General features: G+C 49.7%; 4 protein-coding genes across 4 annotated transcripts, besides 1 other annotated feature; 2 read left to right on the top strand and 2 right to left on the bottom strand.

Moving 5' to 3' along the window:
* Positions 1–140: 140 nt before the first annotated feature.
* ACLA_075000 (WD domain protein) lies at positions 141–2,435 on the top strand (the record flags this gene model as incomplete). Its single annotated transcript, XM_001275887.1, has 3 exons — positions 141–795; positions 849–959; positions 1,039–2,435. The coding sequence occupies 3 exons, from the start codon at positions 141–143 to the stop codon at positions 2,433–2,435; spliced, it is 2,163 nt and encodes a 720-aa protein (XP_001275888.1).
* A 738-nt stretch (positions 2,436–3,173) lies between these two features.
* On the bottom strand, positions 3,174–5,176 carry ACLA_074990 (chaperonin-containing T-complex alpha subunit TCP1; the record flags this gene model as incomplete). Its single annotated transcript, XM_001275886.1, has 6 exons — positions 3,174–3,557; positions 3,616–4,650; positions 4,716–4,820; positions 4,878–4,963; positions 5,023–5,070; positions 5,134–5,176. The coding sequence occupies 6 exons, from the start codon at positions 5,174–5,176 to the stop codon at positions 3,174–3,176; spliced, it is 1,701 nt and encodes a 566-aa protein (XP_001275887.1).
* A 280-nt stretch (positions 5,177–5,456) lies between these two features.
* On the top strand, positions 5,457–7,652 carry ACLA_074980 (proline--tRNA ligase; the record flags this gene model as incomplete). The annotated part of the gene is made up of 4 exons (XM_001275885.1): positions 5,457–5,819; positions 5,881–6,050; positions 6,123–7,378; positions 7,615–7,652. 4 exons carry the CDS (start codon positions 5,457–5,459, stop codon positions 7,650–7,652), a joined length of 1,827 nt encoding a protein of 608 aa, XP_001275886.1.
* Positions 7,653–8,017: 365 nt separating this feature from the next.
* Positions 8,018–8,046: a microsatellite.
* A 127-nt stretch (positions 8,047–8,173) lies between these two features.
* ACLA_074970 (uncharacterized protein) lies at positions 8,174–9,121 on the bottom strand (the record flags this gene model as incomplete). The annotated part of the gene is made up of 1 exon (XM_001275884.1): positions 8,174–9,121. One exon carries the CDS (start codon positions 9,119–9,121, stop codon positions 8,174–8,176), a length of 948 nt encoding a protein of 315 aa, XP_001275885.1.
* Between the last annotated feature and the right edge of the window lie 6,443 nt (positions 9,122–15,564).

The following is a 15,564-nucleotide window of genomic DNA, read 5'->3' as shown; positions in this document are numbered from 1 at the left end:
GTCTCCATTCCGCCCCAAAAAGCTCCACCATGCCGCAATTTCACACCTTTTAGCCCCGTTGTCCTCTTTATCCTCTTTCGTCTGTTGTTTGTCTTTTGATTAGAATGCTTTGTATGTCTGTCGTTTGCCCATAATCCACAATGGAGAGCAGCCATGGCCTTCCTGAGGTACCTCGATCGGAGCCCGTCTTCCCCCCCTCATCATCACAGGAGATTCCTTCGTCTCCTCCGTCAATAGTATCCGATGCTGGCGTGCGACGAAAACTCAAGAAGCCCCCACCAGTCACGCCTCGGTCTTTCAGGCGCTTCTTTACACCTCGGTCGATGTTGAGTGGTGGAAACAGTGCGGGATCGGTCAAGACGAATCGTCAAGCTTTGAAGGTGCTCAGCTCGCCCGCTGTCAACCGCCTGGGTCCGGCTTTTACTCGAGCGTTGAAGGCGGTTGAACATAGGACTAGTCACAATGACGCTTCAGATCTCATTCGAACTCCTAGCCGAAAGCGAAAGCTATCATTCTCGTCTGTTGGGTCTCCGCTTCAGTCATCGCCTTTGCGGAAGGTTCGCGTGAGGGCTCCTGTGGACGACGACGAGGAGTTGGATGTTCCAGTAAAAGATACGCGGGTTGTCTTCGATGTAAAGCATAATTACACAAAACCTTTAGCTCCTGGCAGACTGTCTCTTCCAGTTGCACCTATTCGACGGTCACAGTCGCTGCAGACATCTGGAGGGCTGTATATGAGGAGTGTCCTGGGATCACGGGCAAATCGAGTCACAATGCGCTCTAACTCTGGAGCTGGTTGGTTCTTTCACCATGATTTCTTTAGTTACTGCGTTCTCACTATCATCCAGGATGGCAGGATTTGACATCCACATTCTATTCCCGTCCTGCCGACAGTTATTCTTGCGCGAGCTATACTGGGGACCGGCTTGCTCTTCCTTTTTGCACCGCGTCATGCAATAGTATGTTGCCGCTTGCGTTCCATTTATCTTTCTCTTCGTGACCTCGCAGTTTTCCACTGACAGTTGCCGACTTTTACAGCCAACTCACTCGTTGCCGTCGGTGATGAGGAGGGCGGCATCCGACTTTTGGATTCTGCGAAGGACGATAAGAGCGGGTTCTCCAAGGCATACCTTACGTTTCGTCCCCATATGAATGCCATCATGGATCTCGAGTTCTCATCCGATGATATGTTACTGGCAACGGCATCCGGAGATCAAACCGCCTTGGTGATCGACATGGCTACCCAGAAGCCGGTATACTGCCTATCAAACCATGTCTCTTCGGTGAAACGGGTTCAGTTTCAACCGGCTGCAAATAACAAAGTTCTTGCAACATGTAGTCGGGATGGAAATGTCAACATTTGGGACCTGCGGTGTAAAGGATTTGAGAGGCCTTCTCTGCAAGTTCGATGTTCGCTCGAATCCGAGGCGGACAGTTCTCCCACATCTCTTCCATCCAAAATGATCTATCCTCAAGTTCTGAATACAATCCATGGAGCCCATGCATGGATGCCGCAAGCTTCCACGGTGGATAAATCCGAACCTCAAATTGGCCGTTCCGATATTACGGTAACCTCCTTGACTTTTCTTCCTCCTGGCAGGGAGAATCTCTTTGTTACAGCTTCGGAAGCCAATGCGTGTGTAAGACTGTGGGATTTACGCACAGCACACAACAATCGTCGGGGTCGTCCAGTTCTTCCTCTGTCGACTACCCGCGAACCCGATAGTCACATCAAATACAGGCGCTTCGGACTGACGTCAATGACAATGAATGGGGATGGTTCAAGGCTTTACACTCTCTGCCGAGATGGTACAGTGTATGCTTACTCGACGTCCCACCTGGTACTCGGACATGCCCCCGAATTGTCGTTGTATAACAACCGCCCAAGACGTTCTGGAGGATCTGATAAGGAGGGTCTGGGTCCGTTGTACGGATTCCGTCATCCACGCTTGAAAGTGGCTTCGTTTTACGTGCGAGTTGGCGTTCGAAAAGCCACCGCTGATAAAGCAGAGATGCTCGCTGTTGGTAGCAGTGACCATTGTGCCGTGCTGTTTCCTACCGACGAGCGGTTTCTTCACTCCTCTGCCGAGAAATCAGCCGTGAATTCAATGGCACAATCACCTGGAGTGTCCTTCACCCGTTCTGGCTTACGCCGCACGAATTCAGCAGTTGGCTTATCTGGACGGTTAGAGGATACTGTGCCGATCTATCAATCAGGGACGCCCTTGATTGAAGGCCATAAGAAGGAAGTCTCGGCTGTCTCGTGGTCCGCAGACGGTGAGCTCATCACGGTTAGTGATGACTACAGCGCTAGATGTTGGCGCGAGGGACCCGAAGCTCGAGAATTACGAGTCAGTGGCGAGACAGAAGGAAGACGATGGCGATGTGGATGGGCTGACGCCCAAGATCCATATGATGATGATGAAGATGAATGATTATGTGAGGACTGGATGTTATGTCTTCAGCTGGTGTTATGGTTTATCTGAGCATTTGCAGGCGCTTGGGCATTATTTATCTTATTTAGCGAGGGTCGGTTTACCTTTTTTAGAGGATTTGCGGCTCGCAGCCGTTTTCTGTGATTTGTATTGCATTGCAAAGCAACAATACCTATCTCTTTATGCAGATCATTCGAGCCAGGAAGTTTGGGCTTGTCTTTGGTCACTGGCTTGCATATGTCCACAAGCAGCTTTTTCAATATCAATTGGATTCTTTTTGGTAAAGGTCTTGTCAGGACTACTGCATTATCAACTTGACGTAGTTGACCACAATCCCTGCGAGCTTCCTCTCTGCTGAGCTCTATTTCCTATTATCCTGGATGTTGTCATGGCCCATCTCTCGCTGATCGTCCAGTTGAGCACATTGTTGGGAGCCATGTGCTTACCAGTATCTATTGGCAAACATCGTGGCGGTTATAAATATACTGAAAAAATGATGTTTACATGGTGCGAAACTGCTATCATGCTTAAAGAGGGCCACTCATTCGTCTGCGGAGTTCACTCTACTGGGATGTGCATGACAGAAAGTGAAGGTTCCCAAATCATTAGGCCGAATAGTCACAGCACTAAGAGGGATCTGTACTCGTGATATCTTATTATACTTTTAGATTTCTTTACCTTCATCTAGAACTCCAAGGGGCAACAAGAACCGAATGGACCGAGCAATCTTTTGATCTCCTAGTGGCCGTGTCCATCATCCTCCTTTATCTCGGGGTCCAGCTTGATCATTGTGTCGATACGCATAATCGCTATGCAGGCCTCTACGGCACTTTTGAACTGCTTGAGCTTGCCCATGCTAGGTTCCAGGACACCGGCATTGATGCAGTCATGGACTCGTCCCTTTGTCAGATCGAGCCCGTAGTTCTTGTAGTTCTTCTTCTTCGCGATAGCCTTGTCATCCTTGGTGGCAGGAGTCTCCTGCACACGCTGAGAGGCGAAGTGGCAGCTTCGGAGCTGAGCAACAAGTTCGGACGAATCCTTGGCAGCGTTGACTGCTAAGGTCTTCGGGATAATGAGAAGCGATTGAGCGAATTCACCGATCGCGAGTTGCTCCCGCGAGCCCTATAACAGATGAAGTGTTAGAGGGGTGCGCAAACTACGGAATCTGATGTAAACATACCACTGTGACTGCGAATTCTTCAAGGTAGATATGGAGAGCGGTTTCAACGGCACCGCCACCAGGGACGATGCTGCCACTCTCGAGGGTGCGCTTGACAGCGCAGAGGGAGTCATGGACCGAACGCTCCATCTCATCCAAGCTGTAGTCGTTGGGCCCTCTCAGAATGATGGAGGCTGACGTGTGGACCTTGGTACCCTTGACTAGGATGCACTCGTCATCCGAGATCCGCTCTTGCACAACTTCCTCTGCGTAACCCAAATTCGATGCGTCGAATTTCTCATCACCGTTGAGGTCGGAAAGCGAGCTTACCAAGGTGGCTCCAGTCGCCTTGGCAATTCGTCTCAAATCTTCTTTCTTGCAGCGGCGGACAGCCATGGCGCCCCTCTCAACAAAGAGCTTGAGAACCATATCGTCGATACCCTTGGTAGTAAGGATGACATTTGCGCCAGACTTGAGGATCATCTCCACACGCTCGAGAACAATGCCGGACTCTCTTTCGCGAATCTTCTCCAGTTGATCAGGATCATCGACTGTGATCTGAACACCAAGCTTCATTCTCTCCTTCTGCAAGTTCATATCCAGACAGGCGATTTTGGCATCAGTGACCCGAGTCTTCATCGCTTGTGACGCAACGGTGCAGTTGAGTGCATAGCCTTTGACAAGGATGGATTCCGTGCCGCTCTTTCCGTGGGCCTTGAGCAGATTCACGGCCTTGACAGGGTATTTGACTTCGTTTCTCTGATTGGTGGTCTTCACCAACAGCATGGCATCGACGACCATGTTGGCAAAGAAATCCGCATCCGCGCCAATGATTTTGCTGGACATGGACGTCTTGGCAATATTCACCAAGCTGTCCTTTCCTAGCGAATCGACTTTTGTGGTAATGTTCTCATTCATGTACTTGACCGCCTCTCTGAGGGCTAGTCGGTAGCCGTTGATAATGGTTGTGGGATGTATACGATTCTTCATTAACTCGTTTCCTCGTCGCAAGAGTTCGGCAGCAATCAGAACGACGGAAGTGGTACCATCACCGACCTGGAGAGAGACAATCAATTTAGAGCTCGAAGATATCGAAACTCGATGCAGGCAATAGAACTTACCTCCTTGTCCTGTTGTTGAGCCAGGTCGACGAGAATCTTCCCAGCAGGATGCTCAATATCCAACAAGCTCAGAATAGTTGCTCCATCGTTTGTTACAGTGACGTCCTAAATCAACCGTCAGGAGTTGGCCCAGAATGACGCGGGGTTGGGCTCAATGCTTACCCCTATGTCGTCTACCATCATCTTATCCAGACCAGAGGGTCCAAAGGAGCTCTTCACAACATTTGCAATAGCCTGCGTCGCAAGAACTACATTTTTCGTTAATATGTGGGCTTTTGACCATCCCGAATGACCTCGTGTCACATACCATTCTGTTCGCGGACATCAGAGCCAGTTATTTTCTGCCCACCCAAGACTGTGCGAGATTCGTCAGTAAATGGATCTCGTAGATGACAGGTCGTTCAGGTTGGGAGCTCACAGAGAGTGTCCGCATTGCGCGGTGCCTCAAAGATGCCTGCCATAATTGTTCAGTAGACAGAAAAGATGCTTGTGAAGTGATGGCAGAGCTCCGTCAAGCTGGAGTTCTTTCATTCTGCTACCGACTCGTCGCTGGGGTTCTCCCGCTAAAAGTTCTGCCGGTCCGGAGGCGGTGAATTTTTTCGAGATGCATCCCACTTTGACGAGGGGAAAGCGGCCTCCGTTATTTTGCTCCCACGGACGAGTTGCTTGCCTTGGCGGTCGCCTCCTTCTATTTCCCATCTGATCTCAAAGCGATTGTTCGACCCGATCCTCATTTCCAAAATGGCCAGCCAAACTCCCGCCGACGCTCCGGTCGCTGCTGATTCTGTGACTCTTCCTGATCGCAGCCAGAACCCCGCTGATAAGGCCGCTCCTGAGGGAGAGGTCTCCAAGAATGCCGCCAAGAAGGCAGCAAAGCTCGCGAAGCAAGCTGCTGATAAAGCCGAAAAGGCTGCGAACAAGGGCATTGGAAAGTCGGAGGCTAAGAAGCCCACATCGAAGGCTCCTAAGAAGAAGATCGAGGGTGCTGCCCTGATTGGTATCGACGTCTCCAAGGAGGAGGACTTCCCCGGATGGTATCAGCAGGTTCTTACAAAGGGTGATATGCTGGACTACTATGATGTGTCGGGATGCTTCATTCTGAAGGTACGGCTGTGAACGTCGGTCTTTGGCCCTCTACGGTGATTACATGGCTAACGAGGTGTAGCCTGCTTCGTACTCGATCTGGGAGGAGATTCAACAATGGTTCAACGCAGAGATCAAGAAGATCGGTGTCAAGAACTGCTCATTCCCTCTCTTCGTCTCCGAGGATGTGCTTCAGAGGGAAAAGGATCACATTGAAGGTTTCGCTGCTGAGGTTGCCTGGGTGACTCATGCGTATGAATACCCCTCAACTCGTTTTCTGTCCTCGTCTGTAATGTGACTTAACTGACTTCTAATTTGCTAAAGTGGCTCTACTCCTCTTGAGAAGAAGATCGCCATTCGCCCTACATCGGAAACTGTTATGTACCCTTACTACGCCAAGTGGATCAGAAGCCATCGTGATCTCCCCCTTAAGCTCAACCAATGGAACTCGGTCGTCAGATGGGAATTCAAGCATCCCCAGCCTTTCCTCAGAACCAGAGAGTTCTTGTGGCAGGAGGGTCACACCGCTCATTTGACTGAGGGAGCAGCCCGTGAAGAGGTTTTGCACATTCTGGACCTCTATGCGCGGATCTATGAGGAACTCCTCGCTGTTCCCGTTGTGAAGGGTCAGAAGACGGAGAAGGAGAAGTTTGCTGGTGGTCTGTATACTACCACTGTTGAGGGTTATATTCCTGCCACTGGGCGTGGTATTCAGGGTGGAACATCGCACGGTCTCGGCCAGAACTTCAGCAAGATGTTCGGCATTACCGTCGAGGACCCCTCTGCCAAGCCTGAGGAGAAGAAGCCTCCTCTTCACGTCTGGCAGAACTCCTGGGGTCTGTCCACCCGTACCTTGGGTGTCATGGTCATGATCCACAGTGACAACCGCGGTCTGGTTCTCCCCCCTCGCGTTGCTGAGACTCAGACGATCATTGTCCCCGTCGGTATCACGGCCAAGACCACTGAGGAGGACCGCGAGAAGCTTTATGCTGAGATTGACGGCCTTGTCTCTGTCCTCAAGGCTGCTGGCGTCCGCGCTGATAGTGACAAGAGAGACGGATACTCCCCCGGCTGGAAGTTCAATGACTGGGAACTCCGTGGTGTGCCCCTGCGCATTGAATTCGGTCCCGGTGAATCCGCTGGCCAGTTTGTGACGGCTGCCCGTCGTGATATTCCTGGTAAGGACGGCAAGTCGACCATTCCCATCGCCGAGCTGTCCACTGCGGTCCCCGCTCTGCTGGACACCATCCACAAGGATCTGTACAAGCGCGCGGATGATGAGTTCCGTTCTCACCGCAAGCTCATCACCAACTGGGACGACTTCGTCCCTGCTCTCAATGACAAGAACATCTGTGTCATTCCTCACTGTCTCACGGAGGAGTGTGAGGACCAGATCAAGGACCTGAGCGCCCGCAAGGCCGAGGAGGACTCTGGTGTGCCCCAGGATGCTAGAGCCCCCAGCATGGGTGCCAAGTCCCTCTGCATTCCCTTCGATCAGCCCGAGGGCATCGTCCCTGGCCAGACCAAGTGCGCCAACCCCAAGTGCAGCCGTATGGCTGAGAAGTGGTGCATGTTCGGACGTAAGTTGCTTTTCCATCTCCTGTCGTTTCTTATTTCGGCGCAATGGCTAACCTATGCACTCAGGTTCTTATTAAAACGTCGCACATGGCATCCAAGTCATGCACATCTACGTCAGATTGTCCCATTCGTTTTTTCAGGATGGTTCCTATGACCTTTATGACTTTCCTTTTTCTGCTATCTTCTATCCGGTTGAAGCACATGTATGGTAGTGGGTCGCATTAACAAAAGAAAATAGCTTCTAGCTACATGGGCGAGGTGATACATGGGGAGTGATTTTCGGGATACCTTGTTGGTTTTCTTTCACAGTCGGATCTAGCATATCATACGCGTAGCTGGAGCATGGATTTGAATGATGACGACTTGAGCGAGACTTCATTTATTGTAAGAGGTCGAGAATCTCGGTTTGGTTCTCGTCAAGGTCGTAACAGACTAGATTGGTACACTATGAGATCATCAAGGACAGAACGCGTTATGATGAGTGTTTCTGTCTAACGGAGTGAAGCTGAGATTGCCTGCTCTCAACTTGTAAGTTCTAGTTGTACTATGGTTTCTATAGTTTTCTCCATGCCTAGCTATGCCCGACGACCCCAGAAAGAAAGAAATGATATAGAGACTGAATCGGATATCGCAGATACGCCTGATGATGATTATGATGATGATGATGATGGTATATATAGAGAGTGACAACAAGCCTCTGGAGGCTACGTATAGAAGAAACAAAAAAAAATGAGACACGTAATCGTATAGTAGTTGGTATGCAAAGATGGGTATATGATGATACTGATGGCGAAGGGCTAATAAGACTCCACGGACCGGGTACCCTGGAGCTGGTGCTCATGTTCCGAGCATTGCTGTGCTTTGTTTTCATCTAGCACCGGGTTCCTTTTGCTGGAGACACTGCGGCGCGCGTTGTAAGACCAATTCATTAGCCGATAAGCGTCCCTCGGCGTCGTGTTCTCGATCATGTAGGTGGCGTTATTCTCGTCAACAGCTTGGATTTGAACGCGGGGGATCCCCACGCTGGGAAGATGGATGACTTCTTCGTCGCTGTCGTCGGCAGAGATGCAGCTTCGGCCGTCGGTCGAGGATTCCGATGTCTGTGCGCGCATGTAGTAAGCGGAGGGCGTTGTGGAGGGCCTCTCCAAGTCCGAGACGCTTGGGGAGGTAAATATGCCTGCGAATTGCGAACGTCCTGAATCTCGGAACGCTTCTGCAGCCCTTCTCGAGCCGATCGTGGTGGGTGGTGACGGCTTCTGTGACCGGAGAAGGATATCGATGTAGGTAACTTGCTCTTCGGGTTGGCTGGTGCTTGTGGTAGTTCCTGATTGTTTTGCGTTCAGGAGCCCAGGAGTCGGAGGAGGAGCGTCTGTGTGCCTTCGTCGCACTGTCCGGGATCCTCGGCCAAATGCAACGGAAGGAACGTTGGCTGATATGCTTTTGCACTCCGAGCCTTTCCGATCTTTCTTGGAGGAGGTGCGCCTGATTAACCTAGAAAATTGGCTCTCTTTCACTTCTTTAGCAGGGACGTTTCTGGTGAGATCTGCTTGCGTGGGAAGCTGCTCTCCACCAAGCGAGTCCTGAGACGACGTCGATGTGAACGGGAGGCTCATCTCTGGGGGAGGGCCTCGGAAAGCTTCGTGGGAATTGATCTCCCGGACAATTGCATCTTGCAAGGTCTCGAACGTAGGGTGAGGCGAGATACTTTCGGCAGGTGAAGTATAAGCCTGTCGAAACAGGTCCATGATGACCGCCACCTTCTGATCGGATGGGGGCAGTGGGGAGAGAGACGTGGGCGTCGCATTCAGCAAAGGGCTGTTCATGACTTCAGCAATGCTCGGATTCTGTTTCGTATCGTAGCTGCTAGGAGTTGGCGGCTGTATCGCACGATGTGTGATCCTGTCCGCATGCTTTCCTCGGGCAGCCAACTCCGTATTAATTGACAGATCTCGGACGTTCCTTTTCGAGGAAGGTCTAAGGGATGCCGGTGGACTGTCACTAGGAATTGTTTGCTGACCGTTGCCAGCAGGAGATCTCCCCCTTGTATGATTTATCGTCATGGGCAACGTAGGACTGTCCGGTAAAGGGGTGTTGCTCCATTGATGGCCATGTTTATGAGCCGGAGGTACATGCAGATGTCTACGGGAACTTGTAGCAGAGAGTTCCTGCGACGTTTGGGGGGGCTCAGCTGACATATCAGAGGCTGATCGGTGAGCCCGTAGAAAATGTTCACCACTAGAAGGTCTTTCAAAGTCAGAATCAACTGCCTCACGGGCTTCATTTTGTTGTGATGAGGACCTGGAGCCTGGCCTTGAGCTCGATGACGTGGCCTGGGAGCCAGCCGTCGACCGAGGACGACTGCTGTTCCCCCGACAAGACGCTTCAGCGCGAGCCGATGGACCTTGAGACAGAGGGCTGGCGCTTCTGGAAAATGTACGATTGTTTGTTCGACTTCGCGCAATGTTCCTGTCCGCCACATCTTCCTGATAGGGTGCAGAGACGATGCGGGAATACACTTTATGCGTGCGTGGCTGCCCCTGAAGAAATCGCACCATGTTGCGCTCGGCGACGTCTTCATTGTATGGTGTTATAGGCGACAACGCGTTGGCGGTTTGCATTTGATATCGATGCGATGAAAACAGGGCATCCAGCAGATCAACATGCCCTGGGTTGCGTTGTGTCACTTGTGTGAAACGACTGGAGGTACGAGATGATGGGGCATAGGAGCGAGAAGATAAAGGCCATGCCTGCATTTGATCATGGAGTTCTTCAAATTGCTTTTCGATGTTTTGAAAATGCTGTCCGGCGCCTGGCTGTAGCGATGTGTTGAGGCTTCGGGACCTCTGCGTTTCATCCACACTTCGTGTTAAATAATTTTGCGGGGGATCTTGACTTGCAGAGCCTGTAGATGAGCCTTTCTCGGCCTGGAAAAGCCTTCTTAGAGCGACCATATTCGAACGATGGCGGCCTGCTCAACTTTTTAGAGAAAAGCGCTAGTCGACCACCGGAGGAATCCTTGTGTGAAATATAACGGAATTGCAGTTATCGGGGTGCGGTGCATGAGGATGAATCTCAAAGATGTGACGAGAATTCTAGAGAAAAGATAATAGATACAGAGAACTGTGTCCGCAATTTCAGGAAACGAATGGAGGGGTCAGATGTTTCAAAGACCGTTATTCTTGGGTATGGTTGCGTCAATGCTTTTCTGGCGAAGAGATGGAGGTATTTCTGAGCTATCCCGAACACCAGGCCGGCATGTCTTGTCTCAACACGCGAGAATTGGGGAATGAGAAGAGCTGGAGATATCTCGAAAAGGGTGAGAGATATTTGGGCAGATCGTGGGAGTTGACAGACTAACTACGGAGAACTTCGTAGACAGTTAGTGAGTTAGACACTCTGTACTGCGAATAATCCCAACATGCTGCTCAGTCTGCAGATCCCTCATCCAATGATCCAACAGCTGTTCCTGGATCAGGGCAAAAGAAGAGAGTGGTCCAGTCCCCGATCATCCACTACTCGGAGTACTATCGCGGACTAGACCAACGGGCAGGAAATTGGGGCTGGACCAGCAAGTCAGCAACTAGACTAGTTAGCAACTGCACTGACAAAGAGAAGTAATTATTGAAGAGCTATTCGTGGATCGATGAACCAATCGATAATCATGGTAAAAATGCCCATTCCTGAATTTCGATGTGTCAATTTTCATCAACCACCATGCCCGTCCTTCCGTTGTTCGCTTTTGTGGCTGTTTAAGAACGAAGAGGAAGGTTTTCCTTCTTGTGAGACCAGCGAATAGAGGGCAATTCGAGAGTCGTAATAACCCGGTTTTCCTCGTCTATACTTGCCCCTGCTCCTGCAGAAATATGCAATAGTTGTATGACCGAGGTTTCAATGATCGATCTCGCCTTGGTGCTACCATGCTGCATTGCTAGGCTAGCTCACAGCAAATCGATTAGCGGCACTGTGGGATTCGCTCTTGCAAGCTTGGAGTGTTCGTATGCGATCCTGTGATGTGAGAACAAAAAGATGAACAGAGTATCAAACTATCAACACTGTGACTGGACACATTGACTAGTGACTAGGCCCATCTGTAGTGTTTAACACAAAGAGTTGCCTTGACTATTGGACGCTGCTCACTGCTCAAGTATCGTGCCCTATGTGCCAATTCCAGTGCCTTTAGCGACAAGGTTCATGAGACGGGGTTACTCCGTAAGCTGCTGGTAGTTAGCTTCAGATGAATATGGACATGAAGGTGCCAGAGACTAGAAAAAATGGGTCCCGAATCCCGATAGATTTCGCCAATGCCTTAACGCGTTAGTGGACAGGAAAGGCATCCATACCGGGTTCTATTATTATTGGTAGACATGGTGCGATCGTCCTGTCGGCCAGGAACCGTCGTGTCTAGCGGGAGGACCCTCAGCCGTTAACTAGCCAGACAGAAGTACAGAAAAGCTGTCAAAAAATAAAAACTCTCAAGAATGTGGAATGACGGGAAAGATGGTGGAAATGAAATGATTCCTGAACTTTGATCTGTTATGTGCGACGACTCGAATTTTGTGAACTTCTGATTATCTCAGCGACTCAGCTGTCATTTGGGTGCCTTGGCGCCTTAGGTATAGGCTTGGAGAACCTCAGGGTTAAATATATGGCATGCCTCCAAACGCTGCGTATCCATTTGCATTGTAGATATCTAACACCTCAGGATTTTCACTGCCTTGAATCTTGATTCTCGTCCTGTTGATACGTCAGATGCATATATTTTATACTATACCTTTTTTCCTTCTTTACCCATGTTGCTTGGTCGTAAGCTTCTGATGTCTCGATGGTAATAAATGGCGAATTTCTTCCTCTTCGCACCTCGTTATACTTCGTATCACTAAAGTCCATTTCACTGAAGACGTGCAAATTTACATGGGAAGAATAAACTGGAACACATGCATGATAGAACTCAATGCTGGTAGGACTCTCTATTCGCCGCATAGAAGCTTGCTGACTCTTTTGGAGCTTGAACTGGTTGCCAGTGGCGCGTGCAACTGGTAGGGAATACTTGCCCCTGCAAATCTCTGGATTTTCTTCTACAATCGAAGAGCTTGAGTGAGAGAGATATATTCGATTTAACGACACGTCTGCTTGACATTCAAGTGTTTTCTATCTGCACTCATCAAGTGCGGAAATTGCCTGGAAGTATGAACAAGCTGTTGGGACACAGCCTAAAGAAGGCGTTGCAATTGCAACTGCCTCTGGCATGGTAGACATTCACACCACACGGACAGCTTATGCTATTATCAGACATTCTAAGAATGCCCTCCTACAGCTCATACTGCCTATCTGAAATGAGATGACCTCCCAGATAGGGTTGGGACCAGAGTCCAGAATATTTATGATGAATGTGATTGATATTACTAGGACTGGCCACTGCTCTGGATACAACAGTCGTCTCAGCGAACTCTGATAATACAATGTTCTCCACATAGGTGAAGTAGTAGTTTGTACCTGGATAGTGTCAACTTGCCTTATTCTCAACTCTATTCCTAATCTGCAGGTGAATCAGACTGATATCACTGAAATATTGATCAATCGTCAGGAGATTAGCATGCCACCTCTATACTGCATTAACGCTGCACCCACGGCGCCAGCAGGCAAACAAATACCCAGCAACATAGAAAAAAAGACTCAGCCCGCCGCCTCCGAGCTTCAATCCGGCATTGAATATCGCAGCTAGTATGGGGGAAGTCAGTAATGTTCCCCCTATCCTCAGCGTCGCAACTGAGGAGTAAAATGGCGCCACGTCTGCCGGGCAGCCAAGTGATGTACCATATGACTGAATGCCATGAGGGATACCCCAAGGACAGTGTGAAAAGAATGAGGGCTATTCTTGGTCAGTTCCATCACCTCCAAAGAATTTGTTAAGAAAAGAGTGACCAAGTGTCAAGAGAAATGACATACACAAGATCATTAGAACTGGGCTTTTGGATCTATAACCCCAAAGAGGGAACTACCACGGGCAATCCAAAGGTCGACTTTCGGGGGAATCATAGAGTATCGCCTGTTCAGGGTAGTGCTGAGTAGGGGTAGCACAAGCATGAACAGTAGTAGGTTGGTATGTGCCTTGAGTGAAACTAGGTGGTTCGACTAGCAGGCAAGGTTTGTCGATTTAGCGACATTTGCTGATTATCATCAGGAATCAGGGGATGAGGTCAAACATACCTTCGCGAGACTTCATTCGAACCGTTTGGAGACGTTTTGTACTAAATAGTCTCTCTAGCTAACCTGGGCGTCAAAAATGAAACATTTGACCTATATAATTCGCCTACTGCGACTAAGCATAGTCCAGGCATTCCGAAAGGATTTGATCGCAATTTTTGCCCAGCCTCCAGGCCCCGTACTGCTGGCGCTCTCATCAATGTTGTGTTCGGCTTCAATGTCATAATCGTTTCCATCCTTATCAGCTCCCTTGATGTCCCCTGACCTTGTGTCCGAAATTAGTCTAAACACCATGATAGCCATTATTTGCAACGGAAACCCCCACAGCAATGGCATATAAACACCGTAGGCCGTCATCGAAACAGAACCCACAGTTGGAGCAAGCATTTCGGAGAATAGCGTACTACTCGCTAAGTAGAAGAATGCCTGGACGCGATGCTCTTCTGCCACAACGTCGGCGAGGATTGCATGCACGATAGCGGACAGGATCATCTCCGTTTTCAAGTCATATTGGCTTATCAGATTGCTCTTGAACTCGGGGTGGTTTCTATTCCGAACGGTGCTCCTGCTGATGACTCCGGATTCCGTGACTGTCAATCCGATGTGATTTCGCTTAATGGCTCTTGCTTAGAGGGCATTGGGATGTTCGTCTGAAGCTTTTAGATTATCTCAGCTCGATCTGCAGTGTTTTCCCTTATATATGTTGGCTAGTTGTTATTGTAAGATGCCAGGGTATGGGAGAGGCATTGGTGTGCTATTCCCACACGAAGTTCGGTACAGGCTGTTTCATCTCAGTCTGCTTGGGATTCAGAATGAACTGGCAAACCAGGCGAATGGGCTGTTCGCCATCTCATCACACCCATCCTACTCACTGAGCGCTGAAGTATATGGCGTCTAGTTTTAGCACGCCCACTAGGGACCCGCTCAGTACCTTACATCTTTCATGACAGGCAATATCGCATTTGTCGAAAAGTACCAACAGCAAGGTACAATGCACTCGTAGCACGGCGTTGTTTAGCGCAGACATGGTAATCATATACCACCATAAGATCCGTGTCCACACGACTGCTTATCAAGGCCAGAGTCAAAAATCCCGTACAGGGTTTCTTCTCTGTGTGCAAATCATGGATGGCATAGGACAGAATAAGTACTGTCTGGAAGCCATTGGCCGCATGTCAGCAAAGATCAGGAAGTACATCTCAAGTTCTAAAGGACGACAGATAGTCCAAACAAAGGGGCTATCGCTTGATAGTAGGCGCCTGGTAACCCGCTGCTGTTTCTTAATTTCCAAGGAGTATCTGTTTGACTTCAGCTGCCAGACAGCAAGACAGTCAAGTCCCAAACCCTGATCCGGTACATTTTTCACTTCAATGGCCCAGACAAGAGAGCCCTCGGCTTTCTGTCAGATCTCTTAGTCTAGATGGGCACGGCGCTGCATATATACTCTCACCAACTGTTACAACTTACGGTCATCTCTCCACCAGAAAGGACAATGTGGTCATTGTCTGCCATGTTTTATCTGGTGGCAAGCCATCCAGAATGACCCCCAGTTTCAGCATGTTTTACTGCATTATGGATCGAGTGACGGGTCACCGATCCAAGGCCTCGCCGTGGCGAGACAAATCGCTTTGCCAACCTATCACTCGCATCCCCCATTTGATCGACAATGTTCTCCTGGTCCAAGTGGCTGCAATAGGCAAGCTTCAACCGTGAATTGGAGTGAGGAGATGATAGCGGATATTCGCCATCAGAAACAGGATCTACTTCGAGCGGAGCGACACCACCGCGAGGGGAATCCACAAGAACAGAATTCGCCGTCCATAACTACCTCGAGTATCAGGGACAGAATTTCAACTCCCGCTTCGACGCCAATTGCTATCTCACTTTGATGGACACAATTGACTCTTATAATGTCTGTCGTCGGTGAGTGAAAACGCACAGCCCAGGCTCTGTTGCAGCCGTGCTGAATCGTATTTAGCAACCT

Source organism: Aspergillus clavatus, genomic scaffold (assembly GCF_000002715.2).
Source record: "Aspergillus clavatus NRRL 1 1099423829791 genomic scaffold, whole genome shotgun sequence".
Taxonomy (NCBI): domain Eukaryota; kingdom Fungi; phylum Ascomycota; class Eurotiomycetes; order Eurotiales; family Aspergillaceae; genus Aspergillus; species Aspergillus clavatus.
This window is presented reverse-complemented; position numbering and strand designations above follow the sequence as displayed.